Consider the following 25,869-nt stretch of genomic DNA (forward strand, 5'->3'; position numbering starts at 1 on the left):
CAGATTGTTTCCACTGTTTACACGCCCGAGAACAATGACCTTGGTTGTTTCCTCACATGTGTCAGCGGTGCAAATAACACGGGCACATTTTTAATATTCGCAACTGCCTTAGATTAAAACCATTGTTTAAAACAAACAGTGTTGTGTTCTTTTAGCATAAACATTTCAACGATTTTCTGTTTTTCCGGTACAACAAACCGTCATGGTTTAAATCTTCTTTTAAGACGTGCGTGACATTTTTTGTCTCTTCTTTTATCATTACTCTGTCTAGACCGATGTAAGCTCAATTCCGAAATTTCCGAGCGGTACAACGAAAATAGTACTTAAAAGTTTCATTTCACATCAAAGTATAAAATGTAACATTAACTAAATGAGATGGAAAAGACAGGCAACAAAAGGGAGGAAGGCTTGTCCCTCCTATTATATTTATATACACGTCGTAATGCGTTTACCTCAGACGCCCATTTATAATGTCACTTAATGTCGTGGCTGTGTATTTAAAGAGAGGCAAGACTTCCGTTTTTAAAATCAACGTTGATTCTTGGTTGTAATAGCGATCTTGTTACAAGAAGCAAATAAAAAAATTCGGTTCTGGTTCTCCTAACTTCTTTCAACAGTTGAATTCTATGTTAATTATCTATGTCTATAATTATCTATGATCGCTTGGAATAGTCTGCCAAAGTTGAGTTTTCTCCTTATTTTATCAGATTATTTAGCCATGTCATTTATTTTAATTATCTCCAGAGTTATGCTGCCTTTTCCTTCCTTTGTATCTGAAGAGTCTGTTGGACATGGGTGGAAGCAAACCTTTCTATCGCAGTTTGTTGTCGTGTCTCTTTATGCAGTGTTTTTGCCAGCCATACTAGACCTTATACGACCACGGGTCTGACCGTTGTGGTGTAACGCCATCCTGGGGTTTAATCACACTTTTACGCCAAACCTCAGCTTGGGATGATGGTTGAATTAAATCTTTGAACTACCAGTGTTCCATAAGGATATTATATATATTCTGATTTCGGGGGTTGAGATAGACGGAGAGAAATTCCTTCGCCTTCTGTTCCTTTAACCCTGCACTCCTGTTCCAAGTTTGATCCGTAAATGTACCATATCAGGTTCCTGTGAACTTGTTGGCTGTCTTTCTTTCAAATATATCTATGGCCGGAAGGTTCTGTCAATGTTGGGTTTTCCTACCATTTTATCCGGTACCGTTATAGCGACCTCACCGGCTTTTGGATCTGTTTTTTTATTTCTTTGTATCTCAGGAGCTTGTTGGCACTCAGAAGCCATCATTGTACATATTGTTTGTGGTATTAGCATTGCTTCTCTTATGTTAAGACACGCTAGTCTTTGTAAATTTTTCAGTTTGTTTTGTGTGTCCTGATGCCAACATTTTTCTAATATACTAAAGCTTATACGACCAGGGAACGATAGCCAACACGCCATCCTGGGATTTATTCCCCAGTTTATGCTTCAAATTCTCTGGCCAATACTTAATGGCTTGTCCTAATGTGCTATGTTGTCTATATGACTTCTTTGGTCAACAGTGTGTTTTGTCAGATGCCGTTATAGCAATCTCATTTTTTTTAATTGTCTCAAGACAGGTGACATCTTTTTAGATCTGGTCTTTATTTCTTTGGATCTTAGCAGTCTGTTGGCACTGAGAAGTATATACATATTCTTTTCGGTACTAGTATGCATGCTCCTCTTTTGTTAAGGTTATTTTTATTAGTCTTTTCAGCTTTTGTGCCTCCTTATGGAGTGAGTATTTGTTCACCATTACTATTGCTTTTATAACCAGATAGTGCTCTGGTCTATAACCAATACACTATCTGTTTTTGCTGCATAATGAGTGGTCAATGCTTAGTAGTGCCTTGACCTAAGTGCGATGTTGCTTGTATGACTTCTTTGCACAAGAGATACATCCTGGAGCTAAGGTTGCATGTTTTGTACCAAGTGCTTTACTTCTTTCGAAATGCATTAGAACATATATGAATAATGTAAATGTAATTAAAAAAATATAAGTGGGGTTAACATTAGACCTTTTACTCTGGACACTTGGGTGATAGTTGGTACCAGTCGAAGGGGGTTTTCTTGGGTGTAATTTTGACTCGAACAGTAACTATTTTTCTATGTAAGATCATGAATAAAAATGGTTCGCGTTGGCTGGTTCAGTCTAGTCTGTAATATAACCAACGTCAAGCAGATTTTACCGACATCTCTATGTAGTTGGAAATATTTCACTGAACACCAGAAATCCAGAACTTAGGTCAACAACCTATTACAGGTTATAAAAGGTTCGGTTATCGATAATCCGAATTTTCGGGGAGTACATGTTGGTCAAGAGACGGTTAAAATATTGTAGATGAATAACAAGCCAGCGACAAAAAGTTAGAAGGAGATAAGAGCCCAATGTTGAAAATAAGAGGATTGTGTCACGAATGCAAATAATATAAAAATATTAAAGGACAACCATTGAAAGTTGATTTATTTGGGTTGGGAATATTTGCGTTTTTTTTTTCATTTTATTCAAGACTGGGGAGATTCCATGTCGGTCCGAAATGTTTCGCCTAGTACGAATTGTCGTACACAAAACCTGCGAGGGACCTTGACCGACATCCCGTAACCGGCAAAATTAATTTGATTATCAACAACAATACTCCCTCCTACACCGCTTTATCCCTGAGCAGATAAAGAGTTACGCCGTCGCGGCGACCGTTTCTATTTTCATCCGGCTATGCTAATCTGAATGAAAAATTCGTTATCAAATGGCCCCGTTCCGGTTTATCAAACGCGCTGTGCTTAACTATTCATTCGATCATTTTTTTTCAAGTGCGCAATTAAGTAATTTGTCCTACTTGACTTCATTGGATTATACAAACCTTGATTGGGTAAGAAAAAAAAACCTGTTTTCTTATCGCAAACTCGAAACTTAGGAAAATCCTATTTTTTCTCAGTTTACAGGAAGTGAATTGCGGTTTTTTAAGCTCAGCAGCAACAAAAATACATAACGAACGAAAACCGCAAATCGGTTTATTTTAGGTACATCGCGCTTTTCAACCCAGACCTTGAAGCAGCAAGTTACCTAACATCCAATAAGAATTTTTACTTTTTCGACAAACATTTTTTTCCCGGTTATTTATATCATCACGAAGTAGGTTTAAGCGGGGAACGCGCTTACCCGATGCAACGCTATGCGACGCTACCCGACGCCTTGCCACGTTTTGGTAGGGTGTGCACATCTATGCGACGTCAAGCGCACGCCACGTACAGTCACNTTAATTTTATGAGCAACACCGTGTAATAAATTGTTAGTTAAATTTTATGAACAAAACCATGAAATAAATTGTTAGTTAAGTTTTATGAGCAAAATCGTGTAATAAAATTTAGTTAAATTTTATGAGCAAATCCATAGAATAAATTGTTAGTTAAATTCATTCTGTCAATAAATGGTATTTCGGTGTTTTGATCAAGTTTTTTCCAAATCATTGAAATTAATTTTTTAAAACAAAACTAATGAATTTTTGATCTCGCTTAATTTGGTTTATATTAAAATAAGTATGTTGTAATTAATACAATGACAATTATACATATAGTTTGAATAAAAATATTAGTGTCCGGTTCTTTTGTCTTCGACTGTACTCGATGCGAACCGACGAAAATCTGGACTGTGGGGATCGCATAGCGTTGCCTGGCATCGGGGCAGATTTGCATGGGGGTAATCCAATGTTAGGGAAAATTGGATTTTCGATTTGCGTCGGGTTGCATCGGGTAAGTGTGTTCCCCGCTTTAGTAGTCGCCAAACGTCAAAACATATCTCGATTAATACGAATCTTGCTTTAAGTTTTTAGCCTATTCACCGACGACCCTGGTTTTGCCACTGTTTTTTGGTCAACTTACCCCTTTTTAATTTCAAATGAACCTTTTTTTAATTTCAACTTAACGAACTTTTAGCTCAATTTGTTCCACTTAATTACATGGCCAACCAATATTAGGATTGTGCTTGACCTCGTCAGGGAGTGTTTGGTTACTGTTCTGACTTTGGAGAAAACGGGGCTGTTTTATTGTGAGTACTCCATAATTGAAGAGTGTCCCGTCCGTATAGAGACCGTGTAGGAATGCCACAAAATTGTGCTTCAGTAGTTGGTTACTGTTCTGCTTTTTTGGAGCAAACAAGTCTGTTTAATTGTATGTATGCAGTATTTGGTGACATAGGCCCTGAACCTATTCTTGGATAACAAAAACGAAAACAGATTACACAATGTATCCAAAAAAAGGCAAAACGAGAAGAGAATAAACTCTAGAGCACTGACCCAGTAAACATATGCTAAAATAACCCTCACCAACACAGGCAAACTCACTGCTGCAATTGGAGAGGGCCAGACTCAGAGGAGTGATAGGCATGTGAGACATCTAGTATAACATGGGCATATCAACGATGATCCCATTTGCAGATTATGGAAAGAGGAGGAAGAAACAATAACCCATTTCATTTCATCTTCGAATACGAAGCAAAGGCTCGATGGAGACATAATCTAGGGTGCAAAAAGAAAAGAAAAAAATGGGTGGTTGAAAATTGTAGTAGCGACAGTCAATGACCTAATTGCTCTGCGAAAAAGGATGAGTCGATTGCACTGATAAGCACCTTAATCAGAAGAGTGCTTGCCTGAAACACAAACCTCACTTCTTAGTATCGATCATCATCATCATCATCAATCTTTGATCCATCAGTGTACCACATTTTATGGGGTTGCCTTTTCTACATATTGCTAGAAGGGACTGCCAATATTGTGTTGTCCTTTCAATCTGACAATTATAGCCGTGTCATTTATTTTAATTAACTCAAGAAATTTGTGATGGCTTAACGTTATATCTGGTTTCATCTGTTTGTATCTCCTCCTGTGCCTTCTTGGCTTTTCGGTAATTATAGTAGAGGCTGCATCTGACCTCTGTGCTGTAGGACCAATCCGCCAGTTTGAGTTTATTGGGCAGTTTTTGCTGCATAATCACTGGCCAAAGCTTAGGAATTGCTGTTTAGCCTTTGGTCAATAGTTACACCTAGGGACTTAGTTTGTTTGGAGAAGGTTGTACAACTTTTAGAGTCGGTGCTTTTATATTTATCCTCTTTCCTTGTGAAGTAATGTTTTTTTAATGGTTGATATTTATATTTGCTTGGCCGTTTTGTAGCTGATTCAATAAAGTGGTGGACTTTTCCCTTTATTATTGTTATTATTACCAGGTCATCCGCGTAGTTTGTCCCCTCAGTGTGTCTAACGTTTCAATAAAATATCCAGACGTGTTTACAACCACTCGCATTGATCATTCTTAAGCCGATTACGTCAATTAGGCCTGATTGGTCTCAACTCCGACACAGTTCTGTTAAAGGCGATTAAATCATTTCAAAATTTAAATTGACAGTAATTCCCTTGACGTACAGCTGTGAAAAAATGTACAAAAATTGTAGAGTTTTGGATAGAGAATTGTTAATTTCCTTCCAGAGAGGCTAAATTCATGCGTTATTTAAGCAAATATTGACTGGGAGGGCGTTTTAGCTTAAATGGGACAACCCGTCGTCTGGGAATTTGTAACTGAGCTAATTGCCGCTCGATATTTCATACGCTGTCTATAATAATATTTCCCGTCAAAGCTAAGCTTTAAACGTAGATAAAGAAGGGAAATTATCCTAGGATATAGATATCCTATTTAGCCCGAGCGATCAACGATGCCAGTGCCTTTTTTCCATTTAATTTTCAATTAATCCTCTTGACTGTTTATCATAACGAAAGAGTTATTTTTATGTTGTTTTTTATTAATTAGTATAAGAAATCATGTATAGGTTATAATAATTACCGTATGAAATATTAGACATTTGTATTTCGAAAATTTTCAAGGGTGTAGGACGTTAAAGCACCTCCAGATGCAAATGAAAAGACATCACGGTTCGTGAAAGCTGTACATTAAGTCAGGATCATTTTATTAGCATAGATTGATAAATCGCACGTCGCATAAATATGTGTAGACATATGTATAGACATTAAGCAACGTCATAAAAACAAATAACAATAACAGTCATGGAAATATCAAAAATAAGTAATTTTTCTACGTAAAACATCCGGCTGCCTAAATGAAATTGTGATAAATTTGGATAGAACAAAACGATTTAGACATTTTGCCAACTAAGAAAACGATCAAATACGAAAGAAATGAGAGGTGTTCTGTATTCAGCCTTCGCTAAATTTACAATGAGGCTTTTATCTAAATACCTTATAAGGGATATAAGCAGGTCGTGGTATAGAGAGCCAATTAGGTCCAAGGTAAATTAAGTTGCCGAGGTAATAAACTATACAGTTTGGTCTGTCAGAAGCGTTGCCCTATTTACCATCCTCAGGGATATAAGCAGGGTGAGGCACGAAAACAAATTCACTCCTCAATTGGCGAAATGCCGCGTTGCGTCTGATCCACAGAAGATAAGGAGACTAGGACTATAGTTGGAATAGTACGATGTTGTGAGGTCTGGTAGGTAATGGTCCATAAGCAGAGCGAGATAGAAATCCACCTATATATTATAGGATGTGACTTCTTCTTGGGCTGTGCTCGGTAATTTGTAATCTGGTACTTTCCGATCATTTTGGTTTGTTTATCTAAGCAGAGTTGGTCTGTCAGACGCGTTTCGGCATTTCGCTATCTTCAGTGGTTGGACAGGGTTATAAGCAGGGGGAGGAAAGAACAATCCCACCTCTGTTTATTATAGGATGTGCCAAAACGTGTCTGGCTTAGAGATCAGATTTTCATTACTGATCATGGGTTTGCTTTCTTTCATCGCAATGCTTGTAACTCTAACCTACCAGTATTCTAAACAGCCTAGCAAAACTCTTTGAGCTGGTACTGTCCTCCAAGATGAGGGTCCATACATATCCATTTCTGTGAATAGGAGTTGATAAAGACGAAAATGAACGGTCCACGGATCTACATATTTTGGGATTGTTAGGCAACTAAAAAAGCGCTATATGCGTATGGTTTCAGTTCTATACTAGCCTAATGCCTGATAGACCGATAAAAAAAAACAAGGTCACTTTGAGCTACGATCCTTGATATGATGGTATAGAATGATTAGCCAAAGAAGGGGTTGTCCTCATTCATAGGACCACAACTAGTAGGACTGGAGGGTGTGGTAAAGTTGGATTTGCGCAAATGACATGAGAAAGGAATTAATTAATAACTCAAGCAATTAATAAAAGCAACAGATTTGAAGCACGCTATGGAATGGAACAAGGAGTATAGCGGTAAAGGGGCCGAATGGAACCTTAGCAAAACATACTGGATTGATATGTTGTACTATTATGCTTTCAGCTCTGAACTAGCCTGGGCGAACACAACAACCCTCACATTCCTGGGACCGAACCTACAACTAACCACATCAAAAAGTATGCTAAAGATTGAGCTTGAAAAAAATTGCTTGCGAAAGAAAAGATTCAAGAAGGATTATATGTACAATGATGGATGCAATGGTGAAACAAGGAAGTGTAGTGGTAAAGGCGACAAGCAAAACCCCTCCGATGTTTCCAACTTCTTCCTAGCTGAGGCCAATGCAATCCATGAAAGGTCCATCCATGGAGCTTAAGAGTGCATAAATTTGTCCAATAAACCTAAGAAAACATAAGATTTTCATGGGTAGATTACTGGATGTGATGGCATAGAAGGAAACCTAGTCTCCAAAGAGGGGACCCCCCTTACCCAAAGGACAGCAACTAGGCACACCGGGGAGTGGTAAATTTGGAGCTGGAAAAATCGCTTGGGAGAGAGAAAACCTAAATCACTGGGTGAAAACACCAGATCTGAGGCAAGTTTCATGACGCTCTTTTGAACTCTTATCTCTTGAAGAAAATTATAATCCTCTTTACCCTCTTAACTACGATGTAAAAAAGTTGAGCATAGTTGAGACAGAAAAATCCCGACTCAGACCAGAGAAAGCAGAGTGTTCCTGGGGCATTAGTTCACTACAGAAATACTTGCACCAACAGAAGTGCGCAAAGAAGCACAGAAGGAAGAGCTTAGTTTTGTGGGAAAACGGGTGGAGTTCCACAATCGACTAATTGAATATCGTCATATCTTCAGAAGGTTTTAGCTCTTTCCTAACTTGTCCCATTAGAACAGTGTTAACAGAAATAGAAACATACTTTCCGTTCCTGTTGAGCATGTGTAAAAACGTTCGGCAGAATTGGTGATTCTCTTCATTACTTCCTTTTCTAATTTTGTGTGCTGAGAGGGGATATGCAAAACAATTTGTTTTTGCTTCGCTTGAGAGAAACCAAGGAGGAAAAGTTGTTTTATTCTCCTGTTTACGCAGCGACTGTTTACTTATTTATTTGGCCCTATCCTTTAACGTTTATTTACGGTCATTAGTTTAAGCATTCGCTACGTATAACGTGATTGTCCCTTTAGCCAAGGTAAAGAAATATATTTTCATATAAATTACTCTACCGATTGCACATTATAATATACCACAGTTTAAACGAGATCGGTTTTTGTCTTGAATCACATGAAATCCAAAATTGGAAAGAATGCGTAAAAGAAATTAGTCATACGTTGGCAACTGCCTTTGTCCGTCGTAAAATTTTGATTGTCTTCTTTTCCGTCATAAAAATTCAGTGCTAAACTGTCGAATTGTTCAAAAAAGGAATCAATTGTTCTGTATTGTGTCATCCAGGAAAAAGTTAAATAGGACAGATAAAGGGATTAGTCGTAACTTTCGTGAAAAGAAGTTGATTATTCAATTGATCAAAACAATTCGTTATCAACTGAGTCGATTGGTAAGGTACGATTTAACGTTTCCGCACTGTGAAAAATCAATTTTGGTCGATAAAAATTAGATTATGATAATTGCGTAATTAGAATGAGCAATTGCAAGTTAAAACGGTGTAACAAGTCATCTTAACTCACAAAACTCCTGTTATCTGTACTTTAAAAAAAAGAAAGAATCTGGTTTCCGCATTTTATCTTGTTTCCAACATTTCACTAGAACACTGACAACAGAAATCAAACCGTGGCAACAAAAACGATCCTAAATTAGACGAAAGTATACTTTCGGCTCATGGGTGAAGTCGGGTGAAGAAAAAGCAAACCAAAGGGTGGACTAGTAAGATTCCAGAGTGGCCCTGAGTGCCTTCCCCCATCGAAAGCTTCCCTCACACCTAGCAATATACACCGGAGCAACACACCTTTCGCTCAAGACTTGTAACGATGATGTCTACAACGTGATGACACTGCTGAATAGTGGAATGAGAGAGTCTGAACCCAAATAAGATTGAGGGAATGGAGGATGGGGAGAATGCGCATTATGCGGTTTTTTTTGGCTTTGGATCGGGATGAGGAAAATTTCCATTGGGATGAAAAGTATGTGGTCTCTGACGTGAACAGGTAATGGGGAAAACATAAACACATTCAGACCGAAATGATCGCATCAACCAGCAGACTTCAAGATAAAGTGTCGCAAAATACAAACTCCTGCGCAGATGCTGAAAGAAATTGGTCGTTTTAAAAGGTCAAAACGAAATGGATTGAGCACGTGCGGAGACTGGCTCATGATCGGGGGAAATGGACTGACCGGAATTTATAAATCTGTCCGACACGTAGAAGTAAGAGAGTAACTTATTTTATGCGAATAAAACCTTTTATGGGAAACCTTTTAGATTAATCGGACTTAATAAAGTTTCAGTTTTAAAAAACAAAAAATCGGACATCGTCTAAGACATTTTGGAATGGAAATTGTCTCAAAACCAATATTTCCACGTCCTTTCGACAACTGGCGCGACTTTCCCGTCTCTCTTATTTTTCTCTCGGGGCACAGCTGCTGCGATGTGGGTTAGGAATGTTGGACGGACTGCAACGAGTCAAGGACGTTCTCCGTGCTAACCACCTTCCAATAATACATACAATATTGGCCGATCGACCTTAACCAAGAACGAATTATGATCCTAACAACCTCCGAGAGCGACTGTCGCACCTAAATATTAGAAATCACCCCACGCGATTGCTTTTTACACTTGGAAAAAACCTAACTAAAGCGTCAATTAGAAAAGGAGTCTCACGAATGAAACATCAAGATCAGTGACAGGAAAAAAACAGACAACCAGCTGATGTGTCAGCTACTTTGCGTCATTGACAAAATAACACGGAACCCACACGCGCGACTCAAAAAATAAGAACCATTCAGACTTCTTAAATATCATTTTATATCACAATTCTGAGACCCATTTGGACATGTGATATGGAAATTTGGGGTTCAAACAAAATCTCCAACTTATCGAATCTTTACAATACAAAATCTTCCGAATCATCGTCTAATTCCATCCAATCTTACAAGCCAGCTTATGTCCTTCCATATGGTCCTCCCCGACGCTTGAAGCGACAGACTTCGCGACCTCCTAAGTGAAAATAAGTTTATGGCAAGTTAAGCCATTGGCCCAAATGTAAATAAATAAGCATTCGATAGAATCTCTGTGCCCCCTTGTTGTTTATGTTCGTTATTATTCCCAATTCGTATTCGTCAGTTCATTCAACTCCTTTTTGATTAGTATCGGGTTTAAAGTTTTAAACATTTTTTTTTTTAGATGAGAATGAAATTTTTTAAATAAAATTCGGCGACGTGTTCAAAATAATCGAGAGTGTTCGGTTTATGCATTTAACAATCATAACCGCACAAACTGGTTTGGGTCATTTCAGGTTTTGTGGTGCGTAATCGAATCGTCCGTCGTTGCCACCGGGAATCGAACCGGAACAGCCATAAATTCAACTCCGTTTTACACTTTTTCAAAGAGGTTTGATTGAACGAAGACAGCTAAAAATCACTAAATAGACGTAGTTCTGATTTCCGTTCATATTTGATTTATTACGTCCTGGTTATTTTTCTCTTGCGGATAAAGAATGATGACGTGTACGGTTATAATAATCTGTAAACAGTGTTGAAATGTGCTGAGCTACTGCAGCATCCCAGATAAACGTTGATACCTCAGAAATTGAGAAGGATCCGGTAAACAAGCTCAACCGACTTGTTGATTCGCCTGTTGATTAGGTCGAGGGTTCAAATAGGCAATTTGGTGTAGGATAATTCTCACTGTGTCGGTAGTTGCGAGACGGTTTTACAATTCAAGTTTAGTAGGTGGTCGCTTCGACGTCCTTGACTCCTTTGCTGGACGGATCGGCATTCTTAACCTAATTCACTCTCAGCCGCTTCTTTGAATCTCATTTCAGCGATTTTCTATTTCATCCGATTTAACTATTAACTAAATTTCATACAATTTTTAGATTTTTAACCCTTCAGCTAGGGTTTTATAAACAAAAATAAAACCTTTTGGAAGGTGGCGACCGTTTTTCGAACGAACCGCTCGTTTTACTCCACTAGTTTTGTTTTAAACTCCACTTCTAATTCTATTGAGTTTTATTTTTAAGCTCGTTTCTTTTTGGATAGTCTTTACGTTTTGTTCAGGCATCTAACTAAAAGTTTGTCTTTATTTCAACTATTCCTCAAGGGCACGTAGTTTTACAAAGAGAGGCCACAAAATTTGCCATTTTTATGAACCGTATTCTCAAAAATCTATTATACCAATATTTTTTGTTTTATTTGTTTTACAGTACGAATTCGTAGCTGGGGATTTTTGAAATATAGCCTTCCCTTCATTTTTGACAACAATCTATAATAATAGCAAACTCTTACACCTTCTACAGAAAATATTTATTTCTCCGCTCCTAGGTGTTTTTTAAAATAACGTCCATTAAGACTGTGCTTAACTTACAAACGACCAAACTACGCGAGATGTTTTATTTGATCTGCGTACCCTCGCTGGGTTGGTCTGTCAGAAATGTTTCGGCATTTCGCCATTTTCAGTAGTCAGGGTTATAAGAAGGCGAGGATCTAATCTAATGCCTTTTTTGATTAATGGACCTAGGAAAATACAAGGTTACGTTGAGGTGGTTCCGTGACATGGAGGTATAGAAGGAAACATACAGGCTACCCAATAAAGCCACGGGGCGGGCGGCCTATGGGTCAGGAACCAAAACCAGACCCACCAAGAAGTGTGCTAAAGGTAAAGCTGGAAAAATATTCATGAGAAAGAAAAGGTAAAAAAAGCTCTTTAGCTTTTCCCCGTCAAATTAACCATTTTTAAATTCAAAATTAACCTTTTTTCTAATTTCAAATTAACACTTTTTAATTGCAAAGCATTATTTCCTTCCTTTGGGGCGTCGGTGGCCGCAACGGCGTTGACTCGGCGCTCATTACTGTAAGTTGAAGGTCCCGGGTTCGAATCCAGCGGCCCTGTATTCGAACCCGACATACTTACAAATGGGCTTTTTTTTCAAAAACACCGGCACCCCGAGGGTTGATATAACCTCTGCTGTTGCGAACCCTCGTAAAAAAAAAAATAAATAAATAAAAAAGTTAGGAGCTGGGATAAAATACAAGCATGTAATGTTCAATTCCTGTTTATTTGAACATTTTAAAAAAAAATGTGTCTGATATAAAATACCACATGAAAATGTTACACTTTTCCTTTAAAAATATTTTTCCCAACTTCTGGGTGTTTTTTTAATTATGCTCATTATGACTGTTCGTCTATTATTGCTATACAAAATGAAAAAAGAAACGTTTCTACATAACAAAGAGTTTTGGAAAAACGTGAACCGAAAAGTAAAAAATACGATTCGGAAGAAAGGATTTGCTGATGAAGCTTGAATTCTGCAATGTACTTCATAAAAATCCTGCCCAGCACATACTACCTTATTCTAAAATCGTACCTGTCTGGCCGTTACTTCAGAGTTAGTCAGGGCACAACGATATCCTCTATCCTATCCAAGCTAGCGTCCCGCAAGGGAGTATTCTTAGACCACTCCTTTACACTATATATACTGCTGACATATCTTTTCAGAAACAATTCTCTCCACGTTTGCTGATGACACAGCAATCCTTTCCCGCATAAAGATCTAAAGTGGAAATTTAAAATAAATTCAGCGAAGATCCCATGCATCAACTTCTCACTCAGACTTATAACATTACTACCTATTTACTTTAACGAGATTTCACTACCCCCTGTCGAACACGTACATTGCTTTGGGACTCTACCTTGGCTTATTCGGAGTCTGCATACAAAAGTAAAACCAAACGAAGTAAAAAGACGATACAAACTGTTATCGCCACTACTCGACAGACGATCAAAACTTCCACTTAATTACAAAAGATTGATGTATACCATGGTGCTCCAACCTATGTGGGCTCTGGGGTCAAACCAAGCATTCCAACTCCCAACGCATCCAAAGAGTCCATTCAAAAGTCCTACGAAAAATTGTTAACCATGTGTCAAACCTCACCCTACATCGAGACCTTAATCCTATGTTCTAGAAGTAGCAATAAAGCAATTACAAAAAATTCCATCAATCCCTTTCCAGCCATCCCAATGCCTTGGTCGGTCAGCTCAGTTCTATTATCATCCCAGATAATACTTCCCGTCGACTGAGACGCCGATGGCCACGTGACGCCCTAAGTGACGAAGAAAATTGAAAAGTGGTCATATTTATTTTTTCTAAAGAAGGCTAACCACTGGGTGATATCTCCGCACATGTTTTTCATGTCAATTTTATTGTTATAACATTTTTACGGTTGTAATTGTTTTACAGATGTAAACAACAATAAAAAAGAAAAACCTCCATGAAAAACGCTTTATTTTTATATTTGTTTGAGTGAAGAAGGTAGTTTTTCCCATAAAATATAATAAAACTTTATGAATACACGAAAAACTTTTCTTCAAACCATGCCAACTTCAAACACACATTTCGCACTTTACAAAAATTATTTGAACCAATTCTAAACGTAATTTCATGGGACTAGTTTCATTTTGTGGAAAAATGGTTTTAAAATCGTGGTCATGGAATTAAAATACATCGTTGTATCAAGTATTTTTAATTTAGACAGTTTTATATGAAAGCACTTTTCTGATTTTGGTATTCATATTTTTTTGCAGGTAAGGAAGAAAGATCTGTGTGTTTAGCTGCTTTATACATCTGTACCTTCGCCCAAATTGGTAAATAACCAGTTTTATAAACATAAGAGAGGAAAACGGAAACTGCGCCTTTTTTCTTTAAAATATTACGTTTCACTATTAGAGCTATCAATTTTTTTATTTCATTTTATATTTAAAATATGACGTTATTAGAAACTACTTTTTAAAGCGTATCTGGTAATAACTATATATGCATAAATAACTATAATAAATATATAAATAAATAATTCAATCATTAAATAAATAAGTACAATAATGAATAAATATTTAGCTACTTAGTTTTAACTGTGATTGGAATTAATTTTGACGTGGTATTTCAGGTAGAAACCCATTTTATATTTTTAAGAAGTTCTCAAATTGAAAAAAGAATTCTTTATTTTTGTATTTAATTTTAATTAATTTTCATGTAGGATTTTATGTAACGTCCTATTTTATATATTTTTTTAATTCTCAAATATAGAGGATTTTTTCTTTTCCTGATTATATTTCATACCATCACCTAAGTTTTTTAATGCTTTATAATATGAAAATTTGAAGTTAGAAAGGGTTAAGTGTAAAACAACCTTCTTTCTCATGTTCTCGACATGAGTTCGCCATCTCGCAGACCAAACACCATCATCTACTATAACCTTCTTTCTCCAAACATCAGTACAGGAACAAAAAAACTGAAGCACGATTCTCATACTTAGTGGCATTCCTACATGCTCTCTATATGGGGCCAAGGAATGACGCTCTTCAACTAATTATAGTGTTCACAATGAAAGAGCCTTGTTTCCTCTAAGAACAAAAGACCCTCTGTCGTGATCAAGCACCATTTGAATATCAGATGGCATACCTTTACGCCACAGTGCTCTCTATATAGAACCAAGGAATGGCACCATTCAGTTAAGTGGGATCGAGCGACGTTCCCAATTGTACCGGAACATAACGCTCTTTGGTCCCTAATGTAAGTGTCAATGCGTCAGTCTCGTATGGCCTAGGAGTCTTATTCTCTCTCATTCTTAAATATATACATCTTTCTTTATATACCATTCACTCAAGAGTGATGGTGAAGTACTCGATATTTTTCCATCAACCTTTAAACATCAACCTAATCGAACTCACCATCGATCTTATCACACTACACACGCTAATAAATACATTCAATCAATCAACTAATCTCTTATTTACAAAAGGGAATAAAAAACGAGATATCTATCAAGTCCTATATAAAATAACATAGTCTTGTTTCCTCCAAAAAATCAAAACAGAAATTAAATACTCAAACCCATTTCTCTTATTTGGTTGCATACCAACAGGCTCTCTGTACGGAGCCAAGGAACGACACCCTTCAATTAAATATGACACTTCAAGCAACCAATGTCTTCATCTCGGACACAAAAATCCTTTACACATACTATATAACTAATGTAATTAAGGGTCGATGTAATATGCAATATTCCAGTATCGAACTTGTCGCACTGCACACGCTAATAAGTACATTCAATCTCAATATACATAAAAAAGTAAATCAGAACGAGATATAATACCATACCATCATCATACCAAGTACTTATATACACTAAAACAGCATTGATCTCAAGCACAATTCTCAAATTTGGTGGCATTCCTACATGTTCTCTGTTTGAAGCAAAGAAATGACATCAATTAAGTGGGAGGTATCGAGCAAATCTTTTCTATATACCGGACATGTACGCGTTGAAGTATTTGTTATATTTCCTAGAGGTACACAGGCTGATCACTTTGGTCAGCCTATCATTGCCCTGTAGTCTGTCTGACTGTAAGCCTCTCACAATCTTCACTGAAAAGTTTTTCCACTGGAAACTGCATGGTTAATATAATGCACACTTCATAGGAGGACTGGGATAATAAAAGCCGGAAATATAAAGGCCTATTCATCCCGGAGGACAAGGTCAATCTCAACAGATGATAGGGAATAACATTACACGACAGCTAAAATGGCAGGTAGACCTTTAGAAGTTAGGAAGCTATCAGTACTTGATACGCGTTATTTACAGAGCAGGAGGAAAAGGGTGGATAGGCGAAGTTCAGAGTTATGAAAGGGGTGAACCCCTGACCCAGTTCACCCTGTCCGTATCGCAATAATCTGCACGTGGTTTTAAATAATCTACGACCTCAACAACCCCACCCTCTTTTAAACCACAACAATCTGACTGTTGGTATAATACGAGGCATTCGAACATCATTCCACACATTCTTGTCGATTCTAACATCAGCCATTGTTAGGATGCTTTATCCTGAGATTAAGGCGCACATGGATTTCGTAACGGCCTGTCAATTGCAGAGAGCCGGTGTCGGATCAGGTGAGTAGAATTTCTCCAGCATCAAATCTTCCATTGTCTCTTCCATTATGCCTCGTTTATCTTTAATTAAACAAGTACATTTTCAAATGTCAATTGCAAAAGGGTATCGTTTTAGTGACAAGCTGCTGACGAAAAAAGCCAGCTTTGAGATTCTGTGATTATAAAACAGATATAAATGAATTGCAAATTATATTACAACACGTTTAGAGTTATGTAACATTTTTAAAGGTATAGCAGTGTTTTTTAAACTGTGAATCAATGTTACGGTCTGCTAGATGACCACCCATCCAACAAATTTAACAGTGTGTTTCTAGACAGGGTAAAAAAACCCAACAACCTGATCTCGCCCAATATTGTACATTCAGTCATAAAATGCAATGATGTTTCCACGGCTTGAAAAGTGCTGAGAGCATAAACCCCTCCCTGCCCTCGACCAAATTGCAGAGTTCAAGTTAAGGGCCTTGCAACGGATTTTTACTAGCCATCTTAAGTCTGATAAACTAAGAGAATTTAGATCCTCTCTCTGCAGAGGTAAGGTGTTGTGTTGAGTCAAGGAAAAGCTAAGCTAGGACTGAGCCAGGAGTAAACAATCGCCCGATGCCGTTCGATCAACATTCTAGACAGCAAAAGTGAAAAAAAAGAGCTGGCCAATCAGCAAGGTTTTCGTAGGTGGGACAGGTTACTCCAAATCTTTCATAGAGCGTAATCCATTGGGCATACCAGGAGGTCTTTAATCCTGGTAACTTTGACAGCTGTTATTTTAGCCAATTTTGTGTACGGAGAATTAAATTTTTAAAAATAAATGAGAAGTGAAGTTTTAGGGTGTACACGTAAATCAGGTGAATGGACGTTTCTAAGTAAATCATGTAGTTTGGGGTAGGGTTAGGAAGAGCAAATAACTTACGAATAAAAAATCTTTCAAATTTCTCGACTTCTTCATATTGTTGGAAGCCCCATATCATTCAACCGTAACAGATGATACCGAGTTGAATACATTATTTTTCAAGTGGATCGGAACCACTTTCTGTTTCATCAATGGGGCCCAGGTTTCGCAGTTTCTTAATTTGACTAGGAAAAAAATAGAAACAGTTTGCAGGTAGATGTACACTGTATAAAGTGTTTCATGAGAATGTATTTATAAGCGGGAATGTGTGTAGTTCATGAACCTACATAGAGAAATATCATGTTGTCGTCCAATTACACGTCACCGTATGTTTATATGTGTAAACGATGATGACATTCGATATTAGAATTATGTTAGAGCAAGAACATTTGGGACCACTGATTTATATCAAAATCCGTGAAATGGTTTCAAAGATATAGCTGTGTACGGGATTTTATGTTTGCGCATACCGATTTGCATTTGTTAATCCGATTGGTATAAAATTCATAATGGATCATCTAGAAAGCAATCCATATAATCCCTGAAAATTTCATAAGCCGAATTTTTTGAGTGCATGCGCATGAGCAGCATATGTTGTTTCATAGGGGATCATCGAGAAACCAATTTCTGAAAATTTCATAAGAATCCGAATTTTTTGAGTGCATGCGCATGAGCAGCATATGTTGATTCATATGGGATCATCTAGAAACCAATCTCTGAAAATTTCATAAGAATCCGAATTTTTTGAGTGCATGCGCATGAGTAGCATATGTTGTTTCATAGGGGATCATCTAGAAACCAATCTGAAAATTACATAAAATTTGGTCTCGGAGTTTTCCCGGTTACATGGAATTGACCACAGACAGACAGACACTGAAAAAACTTTGTTCATAAGGTCTGCGAGTTGAAATTTTAATTTTGGAGGGAATGGATACTTTAATTTTGTAGCAGAAAAATTGTTCCGACTTTCCACATGAATAAAAAGCTTCCCTACCACCGATAGTTTGGAATAAAAATTGGGATAAGTTTGAAAATGGACCTTACATTTATAAAACAATCACACATACATAATATCGTTTATTAGAACAAATTATCATTAATTCTCAACAAACGGCAAATAATCCTTCATGGCAAAGCTACTTAATTTGAATAATCGGCAGGAAATCACGTGAACACGGAATCAAAGCTGTCTTTCTAAATGTGGTCTTACCTCTCGATTGTCTGTGCACTTCTTTCCTTATAGATCGTGCTGTCGACACAAAAACAATCGCTACGTTATAAACATAGATGTATAGATTCGGTAGGTGATTCAGTCGGCCGTGGCAGAGGAAAAGAAAATGGGCCGTGTTCCTTGTCCCAGAGGCCAATGTCAAGGTTCGGTTGAAAAGCACCTCAACAGGGCGACAAGTGCTTTTCAAGCTTACGAGCTAACGGCTCGAGTGGTTAGCAGGTCGGCGAAATACCGTCGATCTCCGTTTGGACCGTTTGCCATTTGGCCCGGCCATTCGTTAAATAAATCGTGTTTGTTTTGCAGCGAAAACTTGTGACTTATATCGTCTATTTTTAGAGGGGGGGCTTTTGAAACGTCAGGACGGGAGGGAGTTTTATCAGCTTCGTACGCTCAAATTGTTTCCGCACTCAGAGATTTATACATGGGAAAAGCATCGCATAAGCAACGTTTGCCCATTCGTAATATGTTTATTTTTTCCCTTTGATTTATGTGAATCTGTATCCACAAAATTTCTTCTGACACAAATACTATGGACGCCAAAGAACTTTGGCCAAGCTAGGAAAATCGTACCTCTAATGAACATATAAAAAGAAATGAGGGTCCTAGAAAGTAGTAGTAAGTCCTAGTAATAAGTAGTAGTAATAATCCAAGGTGTCCCGTTTATCTACGTTCAAGAGGTTATTCTGCAGGCAAAATTGGACGAAAAAGACCCTATTGATCAAAGACTGATTCTCATAAATCTCATAAAATGTTAATTCGGCGGCAAAGTCGTACTTATTGGCGTGAATGTGTGATGAGAGGGTCGATGGCGGAATATCGACTCTCAATCAGGCTAGTTGTATAATACGTGTAAACACCCCAATTGTATGAATGGGATAAATAGGAGTGAATGTACTTAAGACGTGAGTACGAATGGACATGGAACTCAGGAATGCGTTTGGTGCTGAATTGGCCTAGCTGTTGACATCAACCACCCCTCCCACCGGAGTCCAAGCTGGACCTGGACGGATAAGACTGAAATCTGTCCCATGACTGCTAACACCCGGGGTGGGTGATTCTCGATTCTGCCCGCGATTTGCTGTAAATAGCAAAAGCTAGAATTGCCGGTGGACTACGAGAAGCCAATCCACGAAGGTCGTGGGTTCGAATCCCGCTCGTGACACTGACGTTTTCATCTCAACCAAGACCTTACATAAAAAGACTAATTAATTGAAATAATTTTTAACGTTAATTTAAACTTTTTTAATTTCAAAATAGCCATTTTATACTTCGAATCAAACCTTTTTTAACATCAAATTAACCTTTCTTTAATACCATCTTCTTATTTAATTTCGAATTAACTCTTTCTTTAAACCTTTAAAAAACTTAGGTATTGGTACGAAATACAAACATGAAAATAAAAAATTCTATATATTTGAGAATTTAAAGAAATATAAAATAGTATCTTACATAAAATGCCACAGGAAAATTAATTACAATTAATATTAAATATAAAAATAAAAGATTCGTCTTTTAATTTGAAAATTATCAAAAATATATAATGGGTTTATACCTAAAATACCACTTAAATATTAATTGTAATTTTGCTTCCTAAAGATAAAGACCCTATTTGTCCAAAGCCTGATTCTCAATTGCATTCTCTTTATACCATAAAGTCCCCCTTATTTCATAAAAATCTTACTCCTGGTGCAAATCTGATTAAACCAATGGCCAGATCAATGAAAACCCAATTAAATTCATTTGATTTTTTTATGTAATCTTAAGCAAACAGAATACAAAATTACTTCGAATAGTAAACTTTTACGAGTTTGCAAAGTCCTTGTTTAAAGTTTTAGTGAGATTTTCTCGGTTCTGTAAATACTGACAGACATGCAGCTTACAGCAAAGTTGCCCCTTCTAACGAACATTAAACACATGTAATTTCTTAAAGGACAATTATCGTCGATGTAAAATAAACGTTTAATTGCTAAAAATTTGATTTTTCTGTTACAATCAGTTTTTTTTTTCGAGGGTTCGCAACAGCAGAGGTTATATCAATCCTCGGGGTGCCGGTGTTTCGCAAGTATGTCGAGCTCGAATGCAGGGCCGCTGAATTCGAACCCGGGACCTTTACCTTACAGTGATGAGCGCCGTGTCAACGCCCCTTAGTCGTTATTATTTTACAAACCAATTATTCTATATTTTACAAAAAAACAACATATAAATCTTTATTTGCATATAACCCATTATATTTCGGGGTCCGATTGACCACATAACTTTTTCAATTAATTTATCTTTATGTAAGGTATTGGTTGAAATGAAAAAGCTAGTGTCACGATCAGGATTCGAACCCACGACCTTCGGCTAAATATGCCGCTCTTCTACCACTTGAGTTCCAATCCTGCTCATGATATTAGCTTTTTCATTTCTACCAATACCTTACATAAAGATTTGTATATAACTTTAAATTTTAAAAAAATCTCAATAAAAGTGGCATCCTTTTTTTATATAGCATTTTTCCCTTTGTAATTAACAAAACATTATTACATTTACCTCCCTACTGAGGATAACAAGCACTAGTGCACGGAGATAAATAAAACTAAATAATTGTAGGCTAAATAAAATTAAAAGAGAGAGGAAGGTACCCACTATTCCACGGTATGTATGTCTGAGCCATCGCCTGAGGGCCGTTGGATGAGCGGATTATCAGGTCAGGATTGTGTCATATAAAATAAATCTTTCTGGCGCATTGGGAAGTTGAACGTTGGAATCTTAGTCAAGGCCGTAAATCAGTCGGTTTTATTATAGTGTTGTAAGTTTTCTTGCGAGTTTCATATTTGTCTTTTTGTCAAGTAGCCTTGTATCATTTTATGAGACTTTTAGTCCAGGTTAGTCGCTTGTCTATATGCATCCCCGGTTTGCGATTGAAATGGTGTTATTGAATACTTCTACCTGGACCAGTTCAGAAGTCCCCCTTCCCGATATCGACTAAGCCCGGTGATTTTCCGAGGAAATGAAGTGGAATAAGGATGCCGGGAAGCGATAACGAAGAAGGTTTTGGCCACGGTCCAGATGATGAATAATATTGACATTATGTTTTAAAACCTAACCTTGGCCGGGTCCCGAATGCCAGTTAGCCTAAATAAAAATTGTTATTTAATTTATTTTTGAATTGACTTTAGAAATACACAAAACGGCTAGAAAATTGATTCTCCCTGGCAAAGTACAAAGGTCGAACTCGGTCCGTCGGATCCTTGGCGTTTACGACGCAGTTGAGACTCCTACGCGTGCAACTGGCCAAACCCCATTCGTTTAAACATTCATTGACCTCGCAAGGTTGTTGTTGTTGTTTTTGTTAACCCTAAATGATTCAGATTCTTTGTTGACTGCTCTTGTTTTGGTTCAAATTTTGTCCTCTATTGAATTAGACTGGGCGTAATGGGACTAACCTCGGCAGGCAAACCTTCCTCAATAGATTTCCACACTTTACAACTAACAAGGGGACGGCCAGGTTGATGGGTCAGGAATTTGGACCAAACGTTTTTTAGAGATTCTACAATCTAAAACCGGGCACGTATCTGCCACTTGTTGTAGTACCCTTGTTCCGCAAAAAAAAAATTTGAAGTTGAATTTTTCCGGTTTTTAATGTTTTTATTTCGCAGTTCTATTTGCTCAAATAATCTATGTGAATATATCATTTTGTAGCTTTTTTGAAATGTACATTGCAGTAAAACGTAAAGGCTATCAAAGTTTATCAATAACCAAAAAAATTGTAAAAACAAAATATTTTTTCATGTAAACTAGGTCATACATTTTTTGTGTGAAACTAATATGAAATTTAGCACCTCTAGAGACCCCCTTAATATAAATTTTTGTTTGAATTTAAACTTTTTCGATTTTTTTGACTCCTATAATTTATGCAATATTTGAGAAGTCGTTATCGGAATATCTGATTGAAACGGCTATAATTTAAAAAAATTGCTTAAAGGATTTTATCGTAAAATTGAAAGAAAGAAACGTAGCTTTTTAACGACGTATGTAACATTAAAATATAAAAATTATATCTATAAAACTGGAAATAGCAACATTGTTTGACAGAAATTAACCCCCTCTCTCTCACTCTCTCACTCAGGCATAGTGAGAAATCTCTGTTAGTGGGAAAAAATTAGTATCCTAGGGGTTCTCACTAACTCAGGTTCCACTGTATATGATAATTTACCATTTAAAGTTTATAAAAATTAAAAATACTAAAATTAAAAATCATTAAAATTTATTACCATTTTAAAGTTTAGTTATATAGCTTTTTCTGTTACATTAACCTTTTTATCTTCACATTAACCTTTTAAATTTCAAATTAACCCTTTTTAATTCCAAATTAATTTAAAAAAAATAAAAATAACCCTTTTTAACGCATTAAAAATAGGTTTAAAAAGGATTAATTTGACGCAAAAGAGGTTTAATTTGAAGTTCAATTTGAAGTGAAAAAGGGTAACTTAACTTCAAATTAACCTTTTTTATATTAAATTTAATTTTTTTTATTTCATCTAAAAAATATCTATAAATAGTTTTTATAATGTTTTACCGTCTCCTAAGTTTNTTTTTGAGAAGTCGTTATCGGAATATCTGATTGAAACGGCTATAATTTAAAAAAATTGCTTAAAGGATTTTATCGTAAAATTGAAAGAAAGAAACGTAGCTTTTTAACGACGTATGTAACATTAAAATATATAAATTATATCTATAAAACTGGAAATAGCAACATTGTTTGACAGAAATTAACCCCCTCTCTCTCACTCTCTCACTCTCTCTCTCACTCACTCAATCACTCACACAGGCATAGTGAGAAATCTCTGTTGGAAAAAAATAGTATCCTTGGGATTCTCACTAACTCAGGTTCGACTGTATATGATAATTTACCATTTAAAGTTTATAAAAATTAAAAATCCTAAAATTAAAATCATTAAAGTTGATTACCATTTTAAAGTTTAGTTATATAGCTTTTTCTGTTACATTAACCTTTTTATCTTCACATTTACCTTTTAAATTTCAAATTAACCCTTTTTAATTCCAAATTAATTTAAAAAAATAAAAATAACCCTTTTTAACGCATTAAAAATAGGTTTAAAAAGGGTTAATTTGACGCAAAAGAGGTTTAATTTGAAGTTCAATTTGAAGTGAAAAAGGGTAACAACTTCAAATTAACCTTTTTTATATTAAATTTAATTTTTTTTATTTCATCTAAAAAATATCTATAAATAGTTTTTATAATGTTTTACCGTCTCCTAAGTTTTTTCTAAATAATTTAAAAGACGGGTTTATTAGAAATTAAAAAACGGTAATTTGATGTTAAAAAGGGTTAATTTGACGGGAAAAGCTGTGAAAAATGTTGGTTCTTATCTAAAGTGTCACAGGAAAATTACTGACAATTAAAATTAAAAGTTGGAAAAATTTAAATCATTAAATCTAAAATAATCATTAGTTTTTATAATGTTTTAAAAAAATTTAAAGAAAGGGTTTATTTGAAATGTAAAAAAGGTTAATTTGAAGTTAAAAATGGTTAATTTGTCGGAAAAGAGGTTCAATTTGTTGTAAAAAAGGGTAAATTTAAGGTGAAAAAAGTTTAATTAGAAGTTAAAAAAGGGTTTATTTGAAATGTAAAAAAGGTTAATTTGAAGTTAAAAATGGTTAATTTGTCGGAAAAGAGGTTCAATTTGAAGTTCAAAAGGGTAAATTTAAGGTGAAAAAAGTTTAATTAGAAGTTAAAAAACGGTAATTTGATGTTAAAAAGGGTTAATTTGGCGGGAAAAGCTGTGAAAAAACAATTGTTCTTATCTAAAGTACCACAGAAAAATTAATAACAATTAAAATTAAACGTTGTAAAAAAAAATTAAATTTTTAATATAACTATGGTGTTCTGCCCCATGCTCGCTCTCGTTTTTTCATTGCCCACCCATCCTCTCGCGAAAACGCCAGCAGATAACTAATTTGTCATTTACTGTAACCTGTATATGTATATACTGCAATCCTCCGTTTGAAACTTAATTGTATAGTGTGTAATTGTACGCACGGAGCTTTCCAAAAACACTTTCCAATTTGTTCAGAAACACCAGACACTTTTGATAAAACAAACGGCAAACAAATGTAGAGCTGGGTTTCCATTGCGCGAAAATCACTCGTGCAACTGTTTCACGAAACTTGTCTCGAGTTGTGGGTACCTAGCCTGGACTCCGAACTTTTGGCGAGTGGATGTTTCGGTATTTTTAGTGCGCATAAAAGTGCTTCGCTTTGTTTGTTTCTCTCTGTGTAAACCAAGACGCACGTGTCTGGGAGCTTCACTGAACCAGGAGGACTGCATTAGACTTATCAAACTATATATCAGAGCTATCGATTTTTGTGGGATGCTAAAGATAAAAGTCATCATAAGATAGAGGATGCGTGGAAGGAAATGTGGTGTCTTCTTTGTTTGATTTCTTTTTATTCTTAACATAACGTATCGCCATGATAGGAAACGCTGATGCTGCAGTAGTATAGATATGAACGGCGTGCTCGTCTCGCGCAGACTGATGGCTCAACTTGTTTCGCTTCGTGGAAATGGTCATTACATACACATTAAATGAATAAAGATGTGTCTAAGTCAGCCTAACATTTGAATATTCGATCTAAAACACCTGAATAATACTATAAGTTTAAAAAACTACTATTTAATTAGATGTTCGTAAAGCCAAATCTGACTCTTACAATAATAGATTTTATAAAATAATTAGGCCCAAATGAAATTTGGAAGGAGCTCTCTTAACATAGCTTGATCTGACCAAGGTAAACTTGATGAAACTAAACGAATATTTTACGCTCCTCAATTCATCCTCCGACTGCCGAGACAGACATTTCGCGAGTGATTTTCGCAGTAAATGCAGTTAAGGAATGTCCGAAGAAGTTGTGCCAGGGGAAAGGACTTGAGGATTTTTTTTATTTCTGGCCAATTGGGATTGCATGTCATGGTTATGAACAAACCAGGACGACCGATGTTCTGGGCAATGGCCATCTGAGATTTTTGTTGCTGTCCGGTGTGGCTTCACGATCCAATCCATCCTGTTTCTCCTGTCGGAAATAGCAAAGGAAAACGTAATGGATCCACGGGGAATTGGCTGGCATAAAATTCCTATCATGTTCATCTTTCTGACAAACACGTACGTCAACTTTGTTTTTGTTTTTTATTCCATTTAATTATTCTTTTTATATAAGGTTTTTGGTTGAGATGAAAAATTAGTGTCACGAGCTGGATTTGAACCCACGATCTTCGGCTGGGGGGAGGGTATTTTTTTTTTCCAAGGATTCGCAACAGCAGAGGTTATATCAAACCTCGCGGTGACGGTGTTTTGAAAAAAAGCCCATTTGTAAGTATGT

At 36.4% G+C, this 25,869-nt stretch overlaps 1 protein-coding gene across 2 annotated transcripts in view; it reads left to right on the forward strand.

Annotated features, from left to right (window-relative positions):
- The window catches only part of LOC106664088, a 131,803-nt gene that overhangs the window by 43,917 nt on the left and 62,017 nt on the right, over positions 1-25,869 (forward strand). For both annotated transcript variants that reach the window (XM_024227571.1, XM_014389475.2), the window contains exon 3: positions 14,010-14,069. In XM_024227571.1, the coding sequence (XP_024083339.1) occupies positions 14,010-14,069 (60 nt within the window). The remainder of the gene's footprint in view (positions 1-14,009; positions 14,070-25,869) is intronic.

The sequence above is a fragment of the Cimex lectularius genome, unplaced genomic scaffold (genome assembly GCF_000648675.2).
Source record: "Cimex lectularius strain Harlan isolate CLEC.00 unplaced genomic scaffold, Clec_2.1 scaffold127, whole genome shotgun sequence".
NCBI classification, from domain to species: Eukaryota; Metazoa; Arthropoda; class Insecta; order Hemiptera; family Cimicidae; genus Cimex; species Cimex lectularius.